This window comes from Lissotriton vulgaris, unplaced genomic scaffold, assembly GCF_964263255.1.
Source record: "Lissotriton vulgaris unplaced genomic scaffold, aLisVul1.2 SCAFFOLD_2044, whole genome shotgun sequence".
NCBI lineage: Eukaryota > Metazoa > Chordata > Amphibia > Caudata > Salamandridae > Lissotriton > Lissotriton vulgaris.
The window spans coordinates 422,711-447,435 of record NW_028253945.1 but is presented as its reverse complement, the minus strand read 5'-3'; the positions used below and the strand labels follow the sequence as shown (position 1 = coordinate 447,435).

General features: G+C 39.3%; 1 protein-coding gene across 1 annotated transcript in view; it reads left to right on the top strand.

Moving 5' to 3' along the window:
• Positions 1–6,693: 6,693 nt before the first annotated feature.
• LOC147660709 (erythroid membrane-associated protein-like) overlaps positions 6,694–24,725 on the top strand; it is a gene marked incomplete at its 5' end in the record, with an annotated part of 139,835 nt that continues 121,803 nt past the window's right edge. Inside the window, 2 exons of the mRNA XM_086951518.1 lie at positions 6,694–6,791; positions 20,871–20,983. Coding sequence (XP_086807644.1) covers positions 6,694–6,791; positions 20,871–20,983 — 211 coding nt within the window. The remainder of the gene's footprint in view (positions 6,792–20,870; positions 20,984–24,725) is intronic.

The following is a 24,725-nucleotide window of genomic DNA, read 5'->3' as shown; positions in this document are numbered from 1 at the left end:
TCCGTATCTATATGCAGAGGATAAAGCCGATACGTGGTTTGCTTCCTTGTTATTTTCAGTCTGCGTTCATTCTTATGGGACAGGAAAGTACTCTTTAACTCCTGTTTGGACAAACCAGATGCTTCATTTTGATTTTCCAAGATAGTTTGACTGAATATGACCCCAAAGGAAATGGCTAAATAATTAAGCCTGGGGATCTTTAGGTAGTTATCCAATCGCAGGCAATCATTAATAATAGACTTGGTAAAATGGTCTCCTCTTTTTAAACCATATTGATCTCCATAACTGAAGTGGTCTCAGGGCTATTAAATCCATCAGATAATTAAGACCAACTTCACAATGAATAAGTTCAGAGGAGGCTGAGACCGGGAGACATAAAAGTTTTTTTTTTTAAAGAATTCTCTTCCGTTTGTAAATCACAGCATGGTTGGTGTCCCCAAAGCCCAGCCCCATAGAGTGCAACCGTTGTGTATCTAGCTTTATAAATGTTAACCATGTCCTTGATGCTGCGATCCCCCAAGTTAGAAGCAAATTTAAAAACACCATATATGCTTTTCCTCAATTTGGCCCGGACATGAGTCAATTTGTGGTTCCATTTCCCATCCGAAGAAAAGGAAATACCTAAATAACAAAAGTTATCCACGTTTTTTTTTACTTTGTTGCCTTAAAAATAAAAGGTTTCAAACTCTTGTATTTCGGGCCGCATACCATTGTAAAAGTTTTAGCCTTATTTATCATCAGCTTCCTCTTACTAATAAAAGCCGCAAACCCATCGATTAACCTCTGGAGGCCTTACGGCGTTCTAGATAAAAGCACAGCATCGTCCGCATGAAGCAGGACTGGGACTTCCTTTCCTTCCACTAGTGGGGAATCACCTGTATCAATTTAAGTGCTGCGTCAGCTTCATTAATGAATAAGGTAAAAAGCAGCAGGGCTAGAACGCAGCCTTGGCAGATACCACGGTTTACGTTAAAATTGGGGGTAGATTCACCCTTCTGGCCGTACCGTACTTTGGTCGATAGATTTTCATACAGCCTAGCTAAAAAGTAAACGATGGGTTTCGGGGCACCAAGTTTAAGTAAAACTGGCCATAGAATAACATGATCCACCAAATCAAAAGCGCTGCTCAAATGTATTGTGCCTGGGCCAAAGTACCATTTTCCAAAACCCACTCCTCCAATCTTAACAATAAAACCCTACTCATAATTTTGACTGAAGAGTCGAGTAGGGAAATGGGCCGAACCAACCCCTGGCGTCTGTTTGTTTCCTAGATGGTGACACAGTAAATAATTTGGAAATAGATTCATTAATTGTAAGGAAGTTGGTCAGGATCTTAATTGGTTCGGTCTTGACCAAGAGGCTATCGTCAAGTTCGTTACCACAGGCCTGTGCAATTTTGTTTGTTATTTCACAAGAGTTGGCACCCTTCCATTTAATTCTAGTACCGTTTGAGCGGCACGGAGCAATATTATTGAAGACGGTACATGATTCAACAGTCTTGTTCCCCCATATATGCAGTCTCATAATAATTGAATTGTGGTCACTCATTGACAGGTCAACAATCCACGGGGTAGAACATAGTTTCACAATGTTGGCAGAAACAATAACGTGATCAATAAAACTATGAGCTGACCTATCTGTAAAGGTTGGGATCTCCTACCCGCTCACATTCTTTGCACACTGCAAAATGTCTAAATCAAATTCTGTCAGAATTGCATTTAGGGTATCACCGTAGGAAGTATGTGGGAAATGTAAATAGTCATTGCCTTCATCGTTTTGAAACCCACAGACTTTTGTCATTGACAGAGGGCAGGTATAAACATTAAGATCACCAAGCTAAACAATATTCAAATTAATAGTATCCACAATAGCCATTTTATCTAGTTCCTGTTTCATTCCGTAACTACACTATGACGGGTGAGACCAAATACATTATTATAAAAATTAATCAATAAGACATCCTGGCCATCCCAATGATGTAACCAAAGTAACTGCGAATGATGCCCTATAACAATATTTCTTTTAACTCTCAAGGGCAACTTATTTTGTAGTAGAATTAGCAGTCCTCCCTTTGCTCTACCAGAAGGGGATGGGGTTGCGGGCAGATTATGAGGTTAACCCGTCAATGTGAACCTTAACGGTACTCCAAGTTTCCGGCAAGCACACTATATCATGTGAATAAATAAACTCCTTCCATCCTAACATTTCGTTCTTTCTTGCATTTCCAGCTATATTCCAAGTGACAATAGTATATCCCTCTACAAAGGGGGTTCCTTGATGATATACAGGTAAATCAATTCCTGTGCTAGTAGGAGCACTGGCAGCAACTTCACTAAAATCCTCACTACAATCTTCTAACAATACAGGGAGGGTTGTGTTTACTGCTTTTCCATGCGCAATACTCCCATCTACTTATCCCCCTTGTTTGCGGCTCCACTCTCTCCTTGATGGACAGTTTCATTATTGACACTTGGTAAATGTTTAGGCACGGTAAAAACATCAGAGTTTATTAAACCCACTTCTTAGTGATATCCCTGGGTCCAGCAGCCTAGTATCCTCCCCCCTCCCCCCGGGGTAGACAAGCTGTATCCAGTCAATCATTAGTATTTATTTATTTTGAATGTTTTATATAGCGCGGACAAGATCCTTGCAGATATCAGAGCGCTTTACAAAGAGAAGTACATGAGGGAGCATGGTTAACAGATAAATCAATAGGTCAATTAGTACAAATAGGTGGCAACTAAGCCCAATGAGTTCAAAATGGTACAAATAGGTGGCTACAAAGCCAAACATGTGAGTAATAAGACAGTTCATACAAATAATCAAAAGGGTCAAACATGTAGTATAGATCGGTGCAGAGTACTAACAGTGGTCAAGATAATAGTTCAGGTGTATTTAGCCATGAGAATAGCTTTTACTTCATTTTTAAAGAGTGTGGTTATATTTAGGTTATAAACATCTGAATATTTTGTATAAAATCGTGATGATAGTCAAGTTAAAATCAGAATATACCAATAAAGATATTTAAACAAAACAATTAGTGGGCTAATACACATCTCTTTATCACAGTCGTTTTTCACAGTCGTAAAACACATGAACCACTTCAGCCAGGCCCTTACCACATCTAGGACACTTAGTATCTTCTCTTTTGACCCATTCAAACAGCTTCGCCGGAGTAAAATATAAATTGAAAACCGTTTTATAAAGCCGAGCTCTCAGATTAGATGAAAGACAGATATTAATTCCTGATTTAATTGAAATAAATCAATCTGCGTCTCCCTCCCCTAAATTCCTGGCCCAGTTTGCTTCTACCTTCTCAAGGTCGTCCTGGATTTCATGCAATAGAATTTTATAGAGAATTCTTATTCTGCAATCTGGCCAGATTATTGCATCTAAAAGGGGATTTTTTTCTAGGGAAAAAGTGCCTACCCTAAATTTATTCAAAAATTCCTTTGCCTGTAGGTATTTAAACACGCATTTGCAATCGCTTTTGGGACCTTATATGTATTTAGTTACGCAGCACATTAGCCTGTGTGCTGAAACATCTAATGTTCTTGAACATGGAGGGAAAATAAGCACCAAACTGCGCGATTTGCATATAGTTCCAAAACTTTCTCCACCCCCTGCTCGTACACGGACTCGATTGAGCCTTACACAGAGCATCAGACAAACAAGCATCACAGTAGCCCAACTCCTAGCCCGAGTACATACACAGCCAATAGCACATCCCTTGCCACTCCTCAACTAAACGCCTACACCAACGTAAAGAAAACACAATGCGCCACCTGATACGTCCCCCAAGCCTTTTCCTACCAATCAAATGGCACACTTAGGAGGACCCACTAGGCTCCCACTTGCTGCTCTCTTCTTGTTTCTCCAACTAACCCAAGACCAGCACCGCTGTCCCTGTAGTGCCCTTTTTTTCACATAAGGAAACTTTCGACTAGCAGAGGTCCTCCACTCGCACTAATCCATCTCAAGTTTCCTCTGTTTGTCACAAAGAAGTTTTGAGTTTATTTTTAATTGATTTTGACATACCCCGAGGTCTACAATCAGCATATTAAAAAGATTGGTAATCAAAATACATAAAATGTTCCTTATCATTCATAAGTCCAAATAAGTTTACATCAATTCAATAAACAGGTGAAAAACTTTTTTTTAAATGTGCACACTACACAACAAACACATTTATGTGGTGGGTTTTGCAGCAAGTCCATCAAATCCTGAGGAGAATGCAACGTATATCTTTATATTAAAGGAAGCAAATATTTATTTCTAGCCTCTTTCAGGGAAGGGCAGTGGACACTATTAATAGAAGTTATGCACGATAAAAATTCACAAATAAGTCTATGGTGTGTGTTCAAACTCTGCAATAGCCTACCACCACACAGCTACCCATTCATCCTCCAATTAAAGAAAGCTGGAGATGCATTCTTGTATATTGCTCTGCTTTGCCATAAAGACCTCTGTTTTTTCCACTACACACTAAACCCATCTGCTAAATCACCCATTACTGTGCTGTGGGCTGAGCACTCCTCATTCTCTGAAGTTTGCTACACTGCAAGTACTGGGAAACTGAACTATTTTACAAGGCAAAACATGGCACTTTTTAAAAATTGTGTAGAATCACGATGATCGAATACATTATGGTGCCGAGAAGGTCTATATCCACCAGCAATAAAAATAAATAAATGAAGTACCCAACAGCTAACCAAACGGTTAGCCCAGTGCGTTTTTAAGTTATCATTATTTGCATTCGACGTTGTCGTATGCATGTTTTTATATCTCTCCATAAACTATTATTTGGAGCCTGTCACTCTGTGTCCTAGTTCAACCTCCAAACGAAATGCCTCAACATAAAAAAAAACATATTTCTCTACTCAAATAAATAAAAATGTTCGTTTCTATTGCATTCAAATGGAACTACCTTAAAATCGCCCGACCTCACCTTGGGTAGAGTTTAAAAAGTTGGGAGGTAGTTCTACTGGTGGCATTGAAACTGCCACTCGGGCTTCCAGGGCACATTAGTGTCCGACTGGATACTATGAGTTAATATCATCATTAGCGGCTTTCCAGGCCACAGCCACCTGCGTAGATAGCTTGATTACGCAGTCAAGTCACTGTTTCGATCGCTATTAGCAGCTCAACTGCAACAGTGCAACCTCTAAAATCCAAAACCTAAGCGCTCGGAAAAACGGGGTGTGTAAATCACAGTTTGGCTCCCTATAATGAATGCACAGTGCTTCAAATGAGTACCTCTATTTGCATCTGCTTGCTATTTCCCTGCAAATTATAATTAAGCCAATGGGCGAGTATGCTGCAAGTTTGAAGTCTTGTGCATGTCTTATGCAGCAAAGCTGTGGAACTGCCCAAGTTCGTACCATTAAAGCTCCATACAAAGCAAAGGCCTCCTTCAGTTTCACGAGGTACCCCCACTCACTCCATGTGCTTCTAGACTGAAACCGGAAAGTGGGACGGCACAGGGTTGTAGCGCAGTCCATTCTCATCCTGGGTGGAATTATTTAATTGGTCCAGTAGGAGAGGGGGGATTCGTTCAGATCATGCCAGCATACACCAAACAAGCATTTGCAATGCAATAGGTCTCCTAGTAATTAAGTTTGAGCTTTTGGCATTGCTAAATATTGCAACACTAATTGCAACAAAAGTCAATAAATTGTAGGCCAAAAAAAAGTGTATTTATTTTTGTAGCAATGGTGGCATGCTGCACTTTAGATGAATATGTTTAAAAGTAAAGTGTGCCATACTGCGATTACTGCAATAGTTAATTGTGGATGCGTTAACAGTTGATGTGTGCAGTGATGGCTAGTGGTGTGTGTGCCTGTAGAAATTGTGCACTGATGGCTGGTGGTGTGTGCCTGGTGGAAGGGTGCACTGCTGGCTGGTGGTGTGTGTGCCTGGAGCAAGCGTGCACTGACAGCTGGTGGTGTGTGTGACTGGTGAAAGCGTGCACTGACGGCTGGTGGTGTATGTGTGCTTGGTGAAAGCGTGCACTGACGGCTGGTGGTGTGTGGATGACTGGTGAAAGTGTGCACTGACGTCTGGTGGTGTGTGCCTGGTGGAAGCATGCACTGGTGGTGGATTGGTGTCAGTACAACGCATGTTATTACAACGCATGCTTTTACATCGGATTTTTTACAACGCAACTGTTATTACAACGCGTTTTTTTACAACGCATGCTATTACATCGTAAAATAGTGTAACTAATTCAAAAGTACTATTACAACGCATTTTAATACAACGCATACCATTACATATTTTTTTTTTTTTTTTTTGTAAAATAAAATCTGGCACGGGATGCAGGGAAATTAGGGGTTTTGGGTGGGTAAGTGTATTAAAAAACGGGTAATTAAACTACTATAATATCGCGAAATCGATTTATTTATTTAATAAATTAATACCCGGGTATTAAAAAACATATTTATTTATTTAATAAATTAATACCCGAGTATTAAAAAACATATTTATTTATTTAATAAATAAACACCCGAGTATTAAAAAAATTATACATTTCAAAGCATAGAATTATATATATATTTTTTTTTGTAAAATAAAATCTGGCACGGGATGCATACAGGTAAATGCTTTTCCCCCCAACATATATATATGAAACAGCCCAAAAAATAATTCATTTTCAAAACATTGACCACCATTTTCAACTTCTTTTCTTCACAGCCTACCAGAAACCACTACAAGGCAGATATCCCCAAGAAGCCAGCCTATTCCACATCTACATACAACAGTTTTTCGAAAAGAATCCTCCGAAACCCAAGGTAAATTTCCTAAATAAACACATCTAAGTATCATATTTTAGAACATTTAAAAATCATTTTGAAACGCATTATAAGTTCAAAATAATAACCAGTAAAATTATCCAATCACTATCCCAACTCTGTAAAAGTGCAATAGTAGGTAAAGTGCAGAATAGTGTCCTATTGCTAGTTACTATTCTAACACCAGGAGAGTGCATATTCAGGGAAATTGCTGGATACTGTCCAAGTACCATTAACTATTCTAACTCCGAGTGATTTCATGAGTAGAGAAAGTGCTGGATAGTGTCCAAGTGCCAATTACTATTCTAACTCCAGGTAAGTGCATATTCAGGGAAAGTGCTGGATAGTGTCCAAGTGCCAATTACTATTCTAACTCCAGGTAAGTGCATATTCTGGGAAAGTGCTGGATAGTGTCCAAGTGCCAATTACTATTCTAACTCCAAGTGAGTGCATATTCAGGGAAAGTGCTGGATACTGTCCAAGTACCATTTACTATTCTAACTCCAAGTGAGTGCATGAGTAAAGAAAGTGCTGGATAGTGTCCAAGTGCCAATTACTATTCTAACTCCAGGTAAGTGCATATTCAGGGAAAGTGCTGGATAGTGTCCAAATGCCAATTACTATTCTAACTCCTGGTAAGTGCATATTCAGGGAAAGTGCTGGATAGTGTCCAAGTGCCAATTACTATTCTAACTCCAGGCAAGTGCATATTCAGGGAAAGTGCTGGATAGTGTCCAAGTGCCATTTACTATTCTAACTCCAAGTGAGTGCATATTCAGGGAAAGTGCTGGATACTGTCCAAGTGCCAATTACTATTCTAACTCCAAGTGAGTGCATATTCAGGGAAATTGCTGGATATTGTCCAAGTACCATTAACTATTCTAACTCCGAGTGATTGCATGAGTAGAGAAAGTGCTGGATAGTGTCCAAGTGCCAATTACTATTCTAACTCCAGGTAAGTGCATATTCAGGGAAAGTGCTGGATAGTGTCCAAGTACCATTAACTATTCTAACTCCAGGTAAGTGCATATTCTGGGAAAGTGCTGGATAGTGTCCAAGTGCCAATTACTATTCTAACTCCAAGTGAGTGCATATTCAGGGAAAGTGCTGGATACTGTCCAAGTACCATTTACTATTCTAACTCCAAGTGAGTGCATGAGTAAAGAAAGTGCTGGATAGTGTCCAAGTGCCAATTACTATTCTAACTCCAGGTAAGTGCATATTCAGGGAAAGTGCTGGATAGTGTCCAAATGCCAATTACTATTCTAACTCCAGGTAAGTGCATATTCAGGGAAAGTGCTGGATAGTGTCCAATTGCCAATTACTATTCTAACTCCAGGCAAGTGCATATTCAGGGAAAGTGCTGGATAGTGTCCAAGTGCCATTTACTATTCTAACTCCAAGTCAGTGCATATTCAGGGAAAGTGCTGGATACTGTCCAAGTGCCAATTACTATTCTAACTCCAAGTGAGTGCATATTCAGGGAAATTGCTGGATACTGTCCAAGTACCATTAACTATTCTAACTCCGAGTGATTGCATGAGTAGAGAAAGTGCTGGATAGTGTCCAAGTGCCAATTACTATTCTAACTCCACGTAAGTGCATATTCAGGGAAAGTGCTGGATAGTGTCCAAGTGCCAATTACTATTCTAACTCCAAGTGAGTGCATATTCTGGGAAAGTGCTGGATAGTGTCCAAGTGCCAATTACTATTCTAACTCCAAGTGAGTGCATATTCAGGGAAAGTGCTGGATACTGTCCAAGTACCATTTACTATTCTAACTCCAAGTGAGTGCATGAGTAAAGAAAGTGCTGGATAGTGTCCAAGTGCCAATTACTATTCTAACTCCAGGTAAGTGCATATTCAGGGAAAGTGCTGGATAGTGTCCAAATGCCCATTACTATTCTAACTCCAGGTAAGTGCATATTCAGGGAAAGTGCTGGATAGTGTCCAAGTGCCAATTACTATTCTAACTCCAGGCAAGTGCATATTCAGGGAAAGTGCTGGATAGTGTCCAAGTGCCATTTACTATTCTAACTCCAAGTCAGTGCATATTCAGGGAAAGTGCTGGATACTATCCAAGTGCCAATTACTATTCTAACTCCAAGTGAGTGCATATTCAGGGAAATTGCTGGATACTGTCCAAGTACCATTAACTATTCTAACTCCGAGTGATTGCATGAGTAGAGAAAGTGCTGGATAGTGTCCAAGTGCCAATTACTATTCTAACTCCACGTAAGTGCATATTCAGGGAAAGTGCTGGATAGTGTCCAAGTGCCAATTACTATTCTAACTCCAAGTGAGTGCATATTCTGGGAAAGTGCTGGATAGTGTCCAAGTGCCAATTACTATTCTAACTCCAGGCAAGTGCATATTCAGGGAAAGTGCTGGATAGTGTCCAAGTGCCATTTACTATTCTAACTCCAAGTCAGTGCATATTCAGGGAAAGTGCTGGATACTGTCCAAGTGCCAATTACTATTCTAACTTCAAGTGAGTGCATATTCAAAGAAAGTGTTGCATTGAGTTAAAGTGCCACTTACAATTCCAAGTAGAAAAATGTACATTTCAAACCTAAAATCAACAGTAAAAGCAAATAAATTTTTTTCCAATTATGTTTAAAAAAAAAATTATAAAATGTGTATATCTTAAATAGAATATAATTTAAATTTCCTTTTTTCAACAGGAAATGGCAAGCCAAAATACTGCAACATACACCAAATCTCGCAAAGGGAACAGACTCCTGAAACATTGTGGGTATGTATACTGTAATGAGAGGCTAAGTGAACCCAGGAGACATTGGAGGTGTGTGCAATATTATACCGCCCATTGCAGCGGCAGAGCGGTTACTGTTGGTGAGATAGTGGTAAGAACCACAGAACATAACCACTCTGCCTCTGCAATGGACATTGAGATACGCGATACCATCAATGAAATGAAAGATATTGCATCCACCTCCAATCAAACTCCTGGTCAGATTTTGAGAGAGGTTGCTCAACATGTCCCTGGACATGTTGCTTGTAATATGCCAACAATCCCAAATTTGCGTAGAATTATACAAAGAAAAAAGCAGGCAAGTAACACCCAAACTGTTACTCCTCAAACTTTTGCTGACATTGTCATTCCTCATGATTTAACCCTTTCCTTCTCTAATGAACCTTTTCTTCTGTATGATAACCAAAACCCTCTCAAGCGCATATTAATTTTTAGCACTCCCCGTAACCTTTTTAAATTAGAAAATACAGAAATTTGGATGATGGATGGGACGTTTAAAAGTACACCCCATCCATTCACCCAAATTTACAGTATTCATGCTCAAATTAATAATAATGTAGTACCTTTAGTATACAGTTTATTACCAGATAAGCAATCAGCAACCTATACTGAGTTTTTATCAGTTATTAAAGAAAAAACTTCAGGAATAAGTCCTAGGAAAATCATACTAGATTTTGAATTGACAATGATGAATGTCATCAACAAATTGTACACGGATACCCAAATTCAGGGATGTTTTTTCCATTTTTCCCAGGCATATTGGCGTAAGCTTCAAAAAACATCCCTGGTTGCTGATTACTCATCTGATAGCAAATTACAAGTCGAACTTAAAAAATTAACTGCACTTTGTTTTGTACCACCTGATAGTGTAGATGACTACTACACAGCAATTTCAGAGTCAGAATATTTTGTAGAACATGAGGAAAAATTGGCACCCATTTTAAATTATTTCGAAGACACATGGATTGGACGTCTAAACAGATCGGGTCGCAGGAGGAAGCCACGTTACCATGTGGAGTGGTGGAATTGCTACTCAACCTGCTTAGAAGGTGGTGCAAAAACAAAGAATGCCATAGAGGGATGGCATAACTCCTTCAGTCACACGATTGGCAAACACCATCCTAATTTCTACTCTTTCCTGAAAACTTTGAAGAAGGAGCAAAGTTTTCAAGAAATGAGACTTGCTCAGGCATTGTCAGGTATTCTAAACCCACGTCCTTCAAGGCAAACAAAGGAAATGTCTGAAAGACTATTGGGTGTACTACAACAATTTTCGTTGTGTGTGGCTTTGGATTACCTAGAGAATGTTGCTAATATTATACATTTTTAACTATTTTTTATTTAACTTACTTTCCTGCTTTGCCCTAAATTATTTTTTCAATTTTTTAATTCATTTGAAATTTTTTAAAAAATTTTTAAATTATTACTTGTCGGGTTCCCTTACCTTTTTTAGATTTTTTATTCTCTAAGTACAACAGTTATAAATAATAAAAAATTATTTCCTTATCTCTTTCAAAAGAAACAAAACCCTAAGATAATAGTTGTTATAAATCTTTTTGACAACTAGAATAGAAATAATTTGCATTCCATTTTTTTAAAAAATATTGTAAACATTCTGAACGTACCAATATAATTTATAGTATACAAAATGACACCCCTTTATTTTAGAAAATTGATGCTGGCTTGTAATAAATTATATTAGTAAACTGGTAGTATTATAGAAAAAACTATTTGTTTCTTTATTACATTTTGCCAAAATTTCTGTGCTATTTCAAACAGAAATATTTTTTGTAAAAGATAAAATACTTTATTTTTCTAAGCTTAAATTAAAAGCATTATTTTATGTATTTTATCAAATTTACCCCTATCAATTTGACTTTTTCATTATTTATTTCACACCAACCTAACTGCAGTATTTCTTGCTAACTAAACAACCTAACTGCAGTATTTCTCGCTAACATAAAAATTCAAATTGGCATTTTTACAAAAAAAAATTACAACTTTCAATGACAATTCTTTTTTTCCACAATATGTAAACAATGTATTCTAAAATAACAGACCTCGATAACAACTTTTTCAAACAAATCGATAACTTCAAAATGAAACCAAATCAATCAATTATAAACATTTTTCTAAATTCTCAAAAAAGCAAAGAAACGAAACCTTGCATGGTATTTAAACAACGAACTGTCTTTTAAATTCATAAAAACCAGTTTTCTCTTATACAAAACAAGCCAAGTACAATCAGTTTTCCAAAACATTATTTCTAACAAATCCTATCTGTCTTCATCTAATGAAAAGAATCCAAACTATTCTACCACTACACAAACCATATTACGTTCAAAATGTATACAATAAAAATCATCTCTCTATGTATTTAAACATATTTACACTTTATTTCTCCTGTAAAATAAACCCGACAATGGCATATAACAGTGAAATGTTCGACGACATGTTGTAATATAATCCAAACAACTATTAGTTTAATAAGCAACCTCTACTTAACCTCTCATTACATTATATATATCTATTTTGATATGTTTTAGTCTAAAATAAGTTCGAAAAGTTTCCTACCTTTAGCGCAGATCAGCTTCCTGCTACTTCCAGCAATCGGAAAATCCAAGATGGCGGCTTGCGTCGACGTTAACGTGAAGACGTCATCCAAAGACATCAAAATAGAAAATGGACAATTACATTATAATCTATTATTTGTTTAAATTATTTTCTAAATAATGTTGTTTGTTAATAAAAAAATAATAAAAATATTTGCAATTGAAAAGAAAATAAATATATTTTTTTACATTTAATATCATCAATAAACAAAATTTTAATCCAACTAAATGTGGTTTCTACTTTTATTATTTTTATTTTAAACGTTAATAATTACAATAAAGACATACAAAATTATCTTTTTTATCACTTACCTTTTGCCTACCCTTATTTCCTTCTTCTCCCTCCTGCATCCGTTGTTTTAAAAGCATAGCAAACTGTCCCGCGGATCCCATTCAAGATGTCAACGAAATAAATGAAGGACTAAACGCTTCATTGAAATCAATTCAAAAGCGTGGGAAAAAGTATAAATATTAATCTTTAAATATTTTTAAAAATAATTTTATTTCATTAAAAATATTATAAACACTAAACAATATTAAATAGATTTTCGTTTTAATAATGTAACATTTTACAATATTAAATTATTTTTTTAAATAAAACCTGAGTTTTAATACTTGTTTTTTTAATCTTCTTTACTTTTTTTAATGATTAAAAATTTAATTTAAAATACCAAAAATAAAATATTACTAAACATGATATTTAAATTGTTATAAGTACCTGAGAATTAATATTTAAATTATAATTTTTAATAAATAATTACCTAAATATTCAGACTTCCTGCATTTGTTAAATTTTAATACACTAAATATATATATATATATAAAAATATATATATATATATTTCTAAGACAATTAATGAAATTATTAAAAATAAATATTTATCTTAATACCCCATATTAATTATTTACAAAATAAAATCAATGAGTAATATAATTAATTTAATTATTAAATTTAAATTTAATTTAAACTACCAAAAATAAAGTATTACTAAACATTATATTTATATTATTAAAAGTACCTGAGTATTAATACTTAAATTTAAATTGTTAATAAATAATTACCTAAATATTAATACTCCCTACATTTCTTAAATTTTAATACACTAAATATATATTTATATATATAAATATATATTTATATATATATATATTTCTAAGACAATTAATAAAATAATTTAAAATAAATGTTTATCTTAATACCCCCATAATAATAATTTACAAAAAAAAATCACTGAGTATTATAATTAATTTAAAAAATAAATAATGAAATAACAAACATAATATACTAATACACTAATTATATAATTAATAATTAAATAAATAAATAATTAAATAATTCTAAATATATCTATAATACCCAAAATCTACAACTAATCACTAAGTATTATAATTAATTTTAATAAAATAATAATAATTTAAAAAAATAATTATATAAATAACTATGTATCTACATACACTAAATAAATTTAAAAAATTAAATTACGATGTAAAAACATGCGTTGTAATAGCATTAGCGTTGTAACACCATGCGTTGTAAAAACATGCGTTGTAATAGTAATTACGTTGTAATACCTGCGTTGTAATAGCACTACGTTGTAATAGTTGCGTTGTAATGGATGTTCCCCACTGGTGGTGTTTGTGCCCGGTGAAAGCGTATACTGATGGTGTTTGTGTCTGGTGAAAGTGTGCACTGATGGTGTGGTGGTGTGTGGTTGTGTGTGTGGTTGTGTGTGTGGTTGTGTGTGTGGTTCTAGTGTGGCTAAAATATGGAATCTGTTGGATGTAGGTAAAGCAGGGTATAACTGTGGATTGACTACTGTATTAAATCTACATATTTTTTTATCCCTGCCCCCATTCGATTGTTGACTTAAGTGTCTATAAAAGTAACCAAGGGGATAGAGTGCGGCAATATGGTCTGTATGCGGGCTAGTGGCTGCTCTTTCAAGGAAGATTCGTGCCCAGGTGGGATTCTTAAAATTGATAATTATACAGTCCCCTCGCAGAGTCTTTCTTGAGGGCCTGATCCAGTTCACCCTTCTGGTCAAGAGTACCTGGTCGGCATGACCCACTGGGAAATTGCAATTTTGGTGCAGCAAGTGCACCACTTTATTTTTTAAGGTGCCATAGCTTTCTTTTTGTCCCGTCTCTAGTGGTGGTATATTACCCAGAACTGCCACATATGGACTGCATTCATGCGGTAAATTAATAGGTGTGTCAGCTGGCCCTACTTGCGCTTCCCCCTCCTTAAATTTATTGGGGGCATGTAATACATTTTTATTTACAGCTATATCCCCTCTATTAGTGCGTAGATATCTATTCTGTGGCCCTGTCTGTCTATCACCTGATACAGTCAAATTATTAGCAACCATAGGTGTTGGATTAGTGGTTCCTTGATCAACGCCACTCCTGGTAGGGCTGTGTGGGTTGCCTATATTACTAGCAGTTGTATTTAATGTAACTACAGTTTTTGTTGGACTTAAATTTTGCCCACCTTGTGTATCATTTACCTTCGTCCTTATGGATCCGCTAAAATCTTTTAAAATATTGCTAAGTTTAATAACCTCTCCATTTAGTTTATCAACCAATGGTTTGATGGTTAATTCCATTGTAGAGCGCTTTAAAAATCCTATTAACATTAACATTAACTTGCTCATCGGACATCGGGTATGAAACAGGGTTTTTCTCAGGTACCTTACATATGAGACTCTAAGACGGCCCTTTTTTAGTTTTACCAATATTCCCTGGTTTAGTTTGGTCTTTCCTACAGTTCCTTTTCCTTTTTGGGGTAGGAGACCCACTAGGTGGTGGCGATCGGGGAACCTCAATTTGCAAAGATAGATCTCCATACTCACAAAAGGGATGGGTTCTTGAACATTATTCATGATGACCTCTACCTCCGGGGCATGTATGTTCTCTAAGCCAGTGCCCACTCCTAGAGATAAGCGGCGCTTTGCCCTATTGATTTCAACGTTAATGGCGCTAACCGCCTTGACTAAATAGGCATCAATAGTTGAACCAGGGGATCCACATTTTTAGGGGTTTTCAATAGCTTACATTTCGACATCTTACCACTTAATGTCTATTAAGTCACCCAAGAACCAAATCCCAATATATAAACTGCCGGGTGTCCTATGTAAACTACCAAGGAGCCTGGAGGGTCTAATGTTGTGGATAAATAACGTTCGATATAGCCACTAAAAACTAGACTATGTGACTATCGTAAGTGAAACAACACATATATATACTAACACAAAAACCTCAATCGCTGGAGTACTACCACAAGACATTAAGTTCAAATAATAAGAGATTATAAAATGGATAAAATGTCCAAAAGGGAGAACTCTTAAAATCTAGTAATAGCGCCAATGCCACAGGTAAATAACACTATCAATAGGTGAAACACATGGTTATGGAAAGGCGCATTGTAGTTCGAGTTATCTCACCACTAACAACCCCATTGGGGGTTTCAGGCAATTCCTGCAAGGTCCAAGTTCAAATCGCCCTTCGTTGCTTTTAATGGGGCGCGATATTCAAATGTTCAATAATGTGGCCCTGCCCTTCCACGGTCTGGCGCGGATAGGTGCAGATGGGCCCGCCCTTGGCCCGGGCGCCGCCCGCGCACGTCCCGCTCTGCGTTGCTGATGGGCTGCCTTTGAAGGTTTCAGTCGCCCCACAGTGACGCCCTTCACCGGCGTCACAGAGAGCCTTCTGGGTGATGTAGTCTCGAGCTGGCCGTTCCCCTAACGGCAGAGTAGCTGCCCCGGTACTTGCCGTTCCCCTTACAGCGCTGGAATAATGCAGGTGAGGTGGGTAAAGGGAAAAATGCAGCCGTTCCCCTCACGGCAGGATGAAATGGTTTCAAGGGCGTCCCGCGCTGCGTTGGTGCCAGGCTGCCTTTGACGGCCTCAGTCGCCCACTGTGACGCCCTTCACCGGCGCCACAGAGAGCCTTCTGGGTGCTGTAGTCTCGAGCTGGCCGTTCCCCTCACGGCGGCGTAGCTGCTGTAACGACAGGATAATTTGTGCTAATTGGACTGGTGGTGACCGCTGTACACTGCCATCTCAGTATATAATTATGAATCCTTTATTTCTGACTTTTTCCTACCTATTTGCAAGGTTTACCTATGTGCTTGGACATGATGTCATGTCTCTTTCACCTCTTCCCGGGCTTAAAGGCCTAAGCTAGAGGGACTCCATCTTGTCTCTGCCCTGAATCTCTGAGTTGCTTGTAAGTCAGAGGTATTGCTTTAGTTTTAACTTGTTGTTCGCTAATTAGAAACCGGTGAAGACCGGATCTTATCGAAGGAATGTGCTTATTTCCCAGGCTCCAGACGCAACAGCAGCTGGCCACTGTGGGTGCGTAGGGAGCGCGGGGCTTGATACAGGAATTCGGTGGGAGGCAGGTTGCTGGCTGGAAATTTCCATGAAGAGAGGGCCTTCTATATTATCGAGGTGCAGTGGAGCAGAGGGAGAGTTCAGTTCCAGTAGTCACTGTAGTCATTACCAATAGTTGTCCCCATGGATGCAGCAATTGTTATCGTAGCTGCAGTGGAGTTTGAAGATAGCTGGTGAATGCTGAGAAAGGTGGCAGTTTCGATGAGGCATAGCGGTGCAGATGTGTCCCCGTGATTGCAAAGCAGAGTCCCGAATGAACCGAAGCAACAGTGATAGAGGGGCCAGCTCAACTGCCAAGGCCGGAATGTGCAGGACCAAGGTGGGGCGTTCTTAGAGTATGATACATAACCATTTATCCTTTGCTCTTTAGGTTGTGCTTAGGTTTCCATTTGCATAAATGCTATTGCTCTTTCTACATTATTATTGTTATGTAATAAATAGACTCCAATGATTATCCATTGGATTTGAATGTTATTTAGGAGGCAGAATTAACCTTTCTCTCTAGCCAGTTACTGACGTATAGAAGGATCTGTAATTCCCTTCTTACAGGTAACTGATGATAGTAGAATGTGTAGTTCATGACAAGGAATAACTTCAGATGAGAATAATTTGGCCTAACAGTTCTTGCTTGGGAGGATTGAGACCTTTCTTTACCAAATGCTCACAGAGGGACGGGTTATTTCCCCTCCAATGGGTAGTTGCTGATATAGAAGTGAGATCAGTTTTTGGGCAACTAGTAATAATATTCCTCTAGTTTACTGTCATTTCCCCATTCTCAGGTAGGTATTTTAGGTGTTGTGCTCTATAGGGCCTGAGAAGGGTGGTGGTACGTGGCGGCTGGGTGTGCTATAATTGGTAAGCTGATAACAAGGTATGAAAATCCGGTCGCTACAGCTACCCCGGTACTTGCCGTTCCCCTCACGGCGCTGTAATAATGCAGGTGAGGTGAGTAGAGGGGAAAATACAGCTGTTCCCCTCACAGCAGGATGAAAGGGTTTCAAGCCCGTCCTGCGCTGTGTTGGTGCCGGGCTGCCTTTAAAGTCCTCAGTCACCCCACAGTGACGCCCTTCACCGGCGCCACAGAGAGTCTTCTGGGTGCTGTAGTCTAGAGCTGTCTGTTCTCCTCACGGTGGCGTAGCTGCCCCGGTACTTGCGGTTCCCCTCACGGCGCTGGAATAATGCAGGTGAGTTGGGTAGAGAGAAACATACAGCCGTTCCCCTCACGGCAGGATGAAAGGGTTTCAAGCACGTCCCGCTTAGACTCATTGACTCTGCCAGTGCTTGTTCTTTGTTTCCAGTCTCTTTTGCCTTTCTTTTTCTTTAACACTTTTTTTATTTTTAGGCTGAACCTAGGCAGCACGCATGCGCTGTATTCGAGACATGCTCGATTCACTCTATGGGCTTAGATCCTGCTTCCAGCTTTTGATTGGCTTTTGTCAGTGTTCTTTAAAAAGAAGTTGCTTTAACTTTAACTTGTCCGCTTCCACTTGAATGTTGTGTCTTTCGACCTTTTTTTTCATTTAGAATGCAAGCACTTATTAGAAGCAGGATTACATATCGCCACTTGTAAAACACAACAGCACTGAAAAGCACTCCCCAGGGGCAGCTATGTGCCTTCTTCACTGTCAATTCGACACCGCTCCATGGCTGCTGTGCTTTGTTTCGTGAAGCGGGCACCGTGTGGATGAAAGAAAGCAGGGCAGCTACATTTTCCAATGCACCATTGTCCCCTCCCCCCCCCCCCCCCCCCCCCCAGCTACATCCATACCCTCCGTGTTGCTTGTTATTGTGGTTAAGAATGTTGCTCTAGCAAGGTGTTGCAGGATTTCACTACATGCACCCTGTTTGTTAGTTGCGTGAATGCTGCTTCAAACGGCTAGGCAGGTTTGGTAGTTATGTGAATGCCGTTTCATGCTACTATATTCTTTATAGCTAATGGGATGTTGCACCCTGTGTCTGGGTCACTTCTTATTGGTAAGTTTTGTTTATGCCCCACGCATGCGTATTTCGTTGCATCCCGGTTATTAACAGTAGAATTTCTTTAAACTTGAATTATTTGTCTCTGGTTTTATTACTGCAGTGGTGCGTGGGGTGATTAATTTAGAATTTAAATACTTTCGCGGATTACACCAGGGAATAGTCTGTTTCCTCCTTATTGCGATCATTCCATATTCTAGCCCGTGATGTTCTAGTTTTAAGTAAACCATCCAATGATGTGAAGTACCGCCCTTAGTCGCAAGAAACAAGGCAGGCTTACCTATGCCACAAGGAGCCATCGAACAACCGTTCCACATGTTACGCAGTATAGCGTTACCTGTAGCATTGGTTGTAGTTATCACAGCCTTATATGAGTTGGTTTCAAGATGAAAGTAGGACAACTATGACAGGCAATTCAAAAACACAAAAGTTGTCTCTGCCTATGGCTACGATTATCTCATAGTCTCCTCCATTAGGGAAGAAGCAAGGTGGATGTGACCAGTTCCCGCCACAGAACATTGAAGAATTTGGACTGGAGTTTTTTTGAGCTGGAGAGTAGAGGAGTGACTGTCAATGGGTGGCATCCACATTTACCCAGAATGTGCATCAGTGCTAGCATTTTGGCATTGTACTTTGGGAAGCCAGTCTGCTTCATGGGGCGAGTGCAGAAGGTGAGCGGGCGACAGGAGAGGATTTCGGATGTGCGGGATTTATAAACTCATGGGTTGTTCTGTCTCCTCTCCTTTCTTTACCCCTACAAATTATTCCCAGTGCCCACTCCTTCCTCTTCTCGAAGCTGTAGTACTGATCGTTTTTCAGTACTTACAGAACTGCATAAAATGTCCGCACTGTGTTGTTTCTAGTGGGCGGAGGGGGAAGCAGATGAAGCACGAGCTCTAGCTCGATTTGTTCAGCCCCCCCTCCCTTTTTGTGCCCTCATAACTGCTGAATGTTTTAAGAGGCGGTACAGAAATAACAAACGTACATTGCACACGTTCATTTGTAGCACTGACTTACGTTGCAACGTAGTGGTGTTTTTCCCCCCTAAATCTGACTATATATTTTTGCGTTCTATCTATACAGCGACCTACAAAGTCACATTTAAATATTTTAGGGAAATGTGTGTTTGTATATATATCTTTATAGGTGGTCCCACCACTTTTATCTGTGACACCATGTGTGCCCCCCACAAAAAAAAAATCACTTTTACAGATGCCACTGCTTGTATGGGGCATCACCATATCTTATCTTGTCGAGGCCTTAAGTTTTAAGGGTGGTGGAAACTTATCTTAAACTGGAAGTCAAATCAGTTCTTGCATTGTGCCAGTCTTCCATTGTGGATTGTTCCTGGTATAAAATCTTCAAGGGCATATAATGTTTCCACCACTTCTCTTTTCAGGGTTGTTTTCGATTGCTCTATCCCAACACGTACACGCTGCAATGGGCGTCTTGCATGGCTACATACTTATAAGGTCCAAAAGTCAATACCTATTGGCTATGCCAGTGCTTGTTTACTTTTTTCTACATGCATATCAATTTCTTGGTATCGGTTTTCATCTTAATTTGCAAATTGTGTTCAGAAGGTTGCAAGTGTGCATCCCAGCAAGGCAGACTCAGGCTTCCATCCTTCTGACAATGCTAAATTGAGTATACTTAATGTGGGTTATACTTCTAATTTTTTACAGAATTTAGAAACCGTGGAAGTGCGATATAATGCCCTATACAAAAAAAAACAAATATTAATAGCTTTTCTGCATTTTACTTTATATATTTTTTTTCACTTTAGGGCATTGGTGTATTATATTTACATGTATGAAAGTAAATAATACTATTTAAACCATTAACAAATTATATATTATACAGTACAACTGACAGTTTGTTTTTCTGCAGTGCACATTTTCCATCCCCCGGTTTTATCTTTGAGCTGCTTCTCATTTATTCATTCGACAGTCCAGATTCTCAGTCATACCCTTTCTTTTGGGAAGTCTCTCCATTAATCCGGTTAGGTGCACCCTTTGTCGGGTCCTTCACACTGGAAGGTCTTATATTCCTTCGTTATTTCTCAATAGCGGTCCCAGTCCTTTCCATTACTGTGGGAAGTCTTCATCCGGTATCTCACGGTACAGGCTCGGTTTTTGTTCGAAGCCCACTGTTCCAATCCTCATTTTGCCCATGGTAAATGCTGCCTGCCCACTACCTACCTATTTACAAAGTTTAACTTCCTTTCATTTATCAGACACAATACAAGATTACTCGAGTACTGTTACTCCTTCCTTCTGAACAGATGAACATTTAACAGCATCCACACTTCTCTCTTTTCAAGGTATGACGATATGAACGCTGAGCATGCGACTCACAGTACCATTAAGGAGACCGAGGAGGAGACAGACCAGGCAAAGGAAGTGGATCTCCAGAAAATGACAATTGAATCACTGGGTGAGAAACCACAAAGATCTCCTTAATGTGACTATAAAGGATGTCCTGTAACCAGTAAATGCCTATATTTATGAGATCACCAATGTATTCTGTTCCCAGCTGTTTTGTTTTTAAGACACCTAAATACTAACATATGAAAGAGATGCAGTGGATCAAAGCTGATAATCTTATTAATGCGGTAATAAAATACAGCTCTGTAAGAAATAGGCTTATTAGTTGAGAGGGGTGGAAGCCCCACTCAAATATTAAACAAAGTCCTTATCAGGGTGAACCACAAAAGTCCCTAAATAAACCTGTGCTTATCCTTCTGGTAGCTTGACATAATATCAGTCAGACTTAACATAGAGACAATGTCTAGAGAAAGTAGGTATGAAGCACTTGAACAGTAATAAAGTGAAAACACAACACAACACAAATTACATCCCAATTTAGAAAACTACAAAGCGCCAACAGCGGTGATCTGGTCACGCTGAGCTGAAACAAAGTCACAAGTTCAGGCTGACTGCGATGGAGTACGGGCCAAGTACAGGACCCAGTTCAGCCTGCTGACAATTGTATCGGTTTGTCCATGGTGCGGCACTGCAAGGTCCTGCGTCGGTCTGTGCTGCTCTGCTTTGTCCTGGTGAGGGTGCTGATCCAGGGCTGCATAGGCCTGCAAAGAGACGTCCTGTGACGCCGAGTCCTGCGTTAGTCTGCTGCGTCAGTTCTAGTGAAGCTGCCGATCATGAGCTGTGAGGTGCTGCAATGTGAGGTCCTAAATCGTAATGCGCCGCGCTGCGTCTGATCCGGTGAGACCTTCAGTTATAGGATGAATAAACTCTGACTCCAGTCAAGAGTCCAGGACCTTGAGGACAGCACTTGGGCGGAGGGGTAGGGGCTCACTCCTCCAGAGGTCAGTAGAGAGGACTAGTTTAGGTTGGGTTTTTGTCAGCTGGATAGCAGGGCAGGCCTCTGGAAGCTTGTGTGCCTGTAGCTCAAACAGGTGGTCAGCCAGCTGACTCTTCAAGTCACTTCTAGGGACCAGGGGTCAATGCAACCAATTCCAATCTCTTTTCTTCAGACTGCAGGGCAGTCCTTTTTCTGATTCTTACACTGGTCCAGGAGTATTTTAATGAGAGATTCTAAAGGTGCCACTTTTATCCTTGGTGCCAGCCAAACTGGTTCTGGTCAGTTCTCCCCCCTTCCTCTGGTCCTGGATCCACGCTGTCTGGGGGGGAAAAGGCCAGGGCAGGCATGGTGTCATGTACTATTATGTGTGCCCCAGGCAGGTTGTTGTGACATGTTATCAAGGCAGCATACAGCCCTACAGCAGCCGACCTGTCAGGAAGACCCTCTCCCCTCACACCCAGGCCTCTTTTGTTTCAATGTCTGGAAGCAATACACAACCCACAACAGGAGAGCCATTCACAGACATGCAAACCAGGAAACTGTCAAAAAGGCACAGTTGGTTTGGCAGATAAATGGCAACTTTCTAAATGAGGAATTTTCAAAATGTTAACTTAAAATCCGAACTTACCTTTAAAGAGAATTTAAAATTACAATTCATTTGAGTGTGAACATAAATTTTCTATTGGTTCCAAAACTGAAGTAAGCACCTATTGAGTGTAATAATGCAACCCATTGTTACGTCTATGGGAGAGCTTGCATTACATTATTGGAAAAAAAACTTTAGTAGTTTTTCATTGCCAGGAAATGTAACACTTAAACTCACATGTCCTGCTTTTTAAATACCATTTACCCTGCCCTAGGGGTGGTTAGGGCCTACTTTAGGGATGCCTTATGAGTATTAAAAAGGAAGGTTTGGGCTGGCAAAAGAGTGATTTGTCAGGTCAAAATGACAGTTTAAAATTGCACTACAGGCTGCTGTGGCAGATTCAAGACCTATTTTGTAGTGCTACATTAGTAGGTGGCACAATGTTTGCAGCAGCCTACTAGTAGCATTTAATTTAAAGGCCCTAGGTACATGAAGTACTATATACTAGGGACTTTTAAGTAAATCAATTGTACCACTCAGGTGGTACAATTATAGGCCATGGTTTACCATGTTTAGAAGGAAAGGCACAAGAACATTACCACTGGTTAACAGGAAAAAAATGCCAGCATAAACAGAGTTCAGCAAAGGAAGGCAAAAATCTGGGGTGACACTACAGAGAGGGCCAGGTCCAACAGACTCAATACTACAGGCTTCCAAGTTTAAAGTTCTGAAAAATGCTTATATATGTACTCATCCAGTGTTATGGCCCACAGAGTGTCAACCTCATAAGGATAAGAGTTGGAGTAGACCTGTTACTTGACCATTGACATGTTGAAAGCAGATAGTTCAGTAACACACTTAACTCTATTTAGTTGTGTCCTGAATCTGTAACAAAAGTTTAGGTTAGGTTAATTATACAAGAGACCCACAATTCTGACATTAGCAAGTGATGCAGGACTTTAATATTCATAAATAATAAAAATAAAAATCCATCATCTACCTCTCACTGAGGCGACTAGAGGAAAGGGAAACTGGATTATGGGTTTGCCGTGTTGTGTGTTCGGTCTGGGAGGGCTTGGCCCTGCTTCCTGCTTGTTTTCTCGACCATCTTCAGCTTCAGATGTTTAGGTCCATCTACGATTACTTATTACAGCCTATTCCTTACTCATTTAATCCCTTTGCCTAAGTACCCCGTCAGTAAGCTCATCTCTTCCTGTAAACTCTACCCCTCTGGTCTAATCTGTCCACCCATTCCCCTACCATTTCAAAAGCACTCAGCTTCCTTACAGGCATTTACTCCTGCCCTGAGGGAGCCAATTGCATGTGAAACTGGTAGTCAGGGGTCTATTTACCAAGCTAACACACTAATCCAGCATGTGTGCAATGAGGTCTGCGCCTCTCCATGGTAAAGCTAAGATCCATGACCTGTTCTGTGACCTGTAGGTGGCACACTAAGTGTACCCTTTGCAATGATTTGGTACTACTATTATTGTCCTGGATTGTTGAAAATGGTGTCAGCATACCGATTTTTTTGAAATTCATAGTCTTGAGCAGATATTTTTCTGTTTCTGTAAGAGTGCAGCCTCATGTAAATTTCCACTGAGATATAACACCCAGTCCATTGCGCTGACAGAATGTGTGCTTGACAAGTGCATACATGCATGGTGGATGTATGGCACATGTATGATAGCATCATTCCTTGAGTGGTGAGACTATCATTGCTGTGACCAGTGGGACCCATATTGAGTTGCACCTGGTTCAGTATGGCACAAGATGGAGGGTGGATACAGTTTTATCAGACAGTGGAAGTGTAGGTCTGCATTCCTTGGCTGGAGGGAGAAGATCTAGATACCGAAGTGAGGAAGTATAGAAATAGGATTACCTTTAGAAATTAATTGAGGACCTTTTAGCAAAGGATTGCTGATTAGTCCTCCAGGAGCACTGCCATTTGATAATTGTAGGCGAGTGGGAGAGAGTCATCAAATTATGTGAATAAAGGTGAGGAGGTATCTTGTCCTTTTCAATTTGCCACTTGAGGAAGGCTAAGGAAACCGCAGTACATAGAATTTACAATCTATTGTGCCCATGCTTTGGATACACCTGCTTGGAGCCAGCATCATTACCACCTGCTGTAATAACCATCACCTTGCACAAACTCAAAAGCTGTGTATACCCTATAGTCCTTTTAAATGGAACCACCTCAAACCGGTTACAGTACCATAGACATTGTATCCACATCCCATATCTTGAGAAGGAGTATAAAAGTGA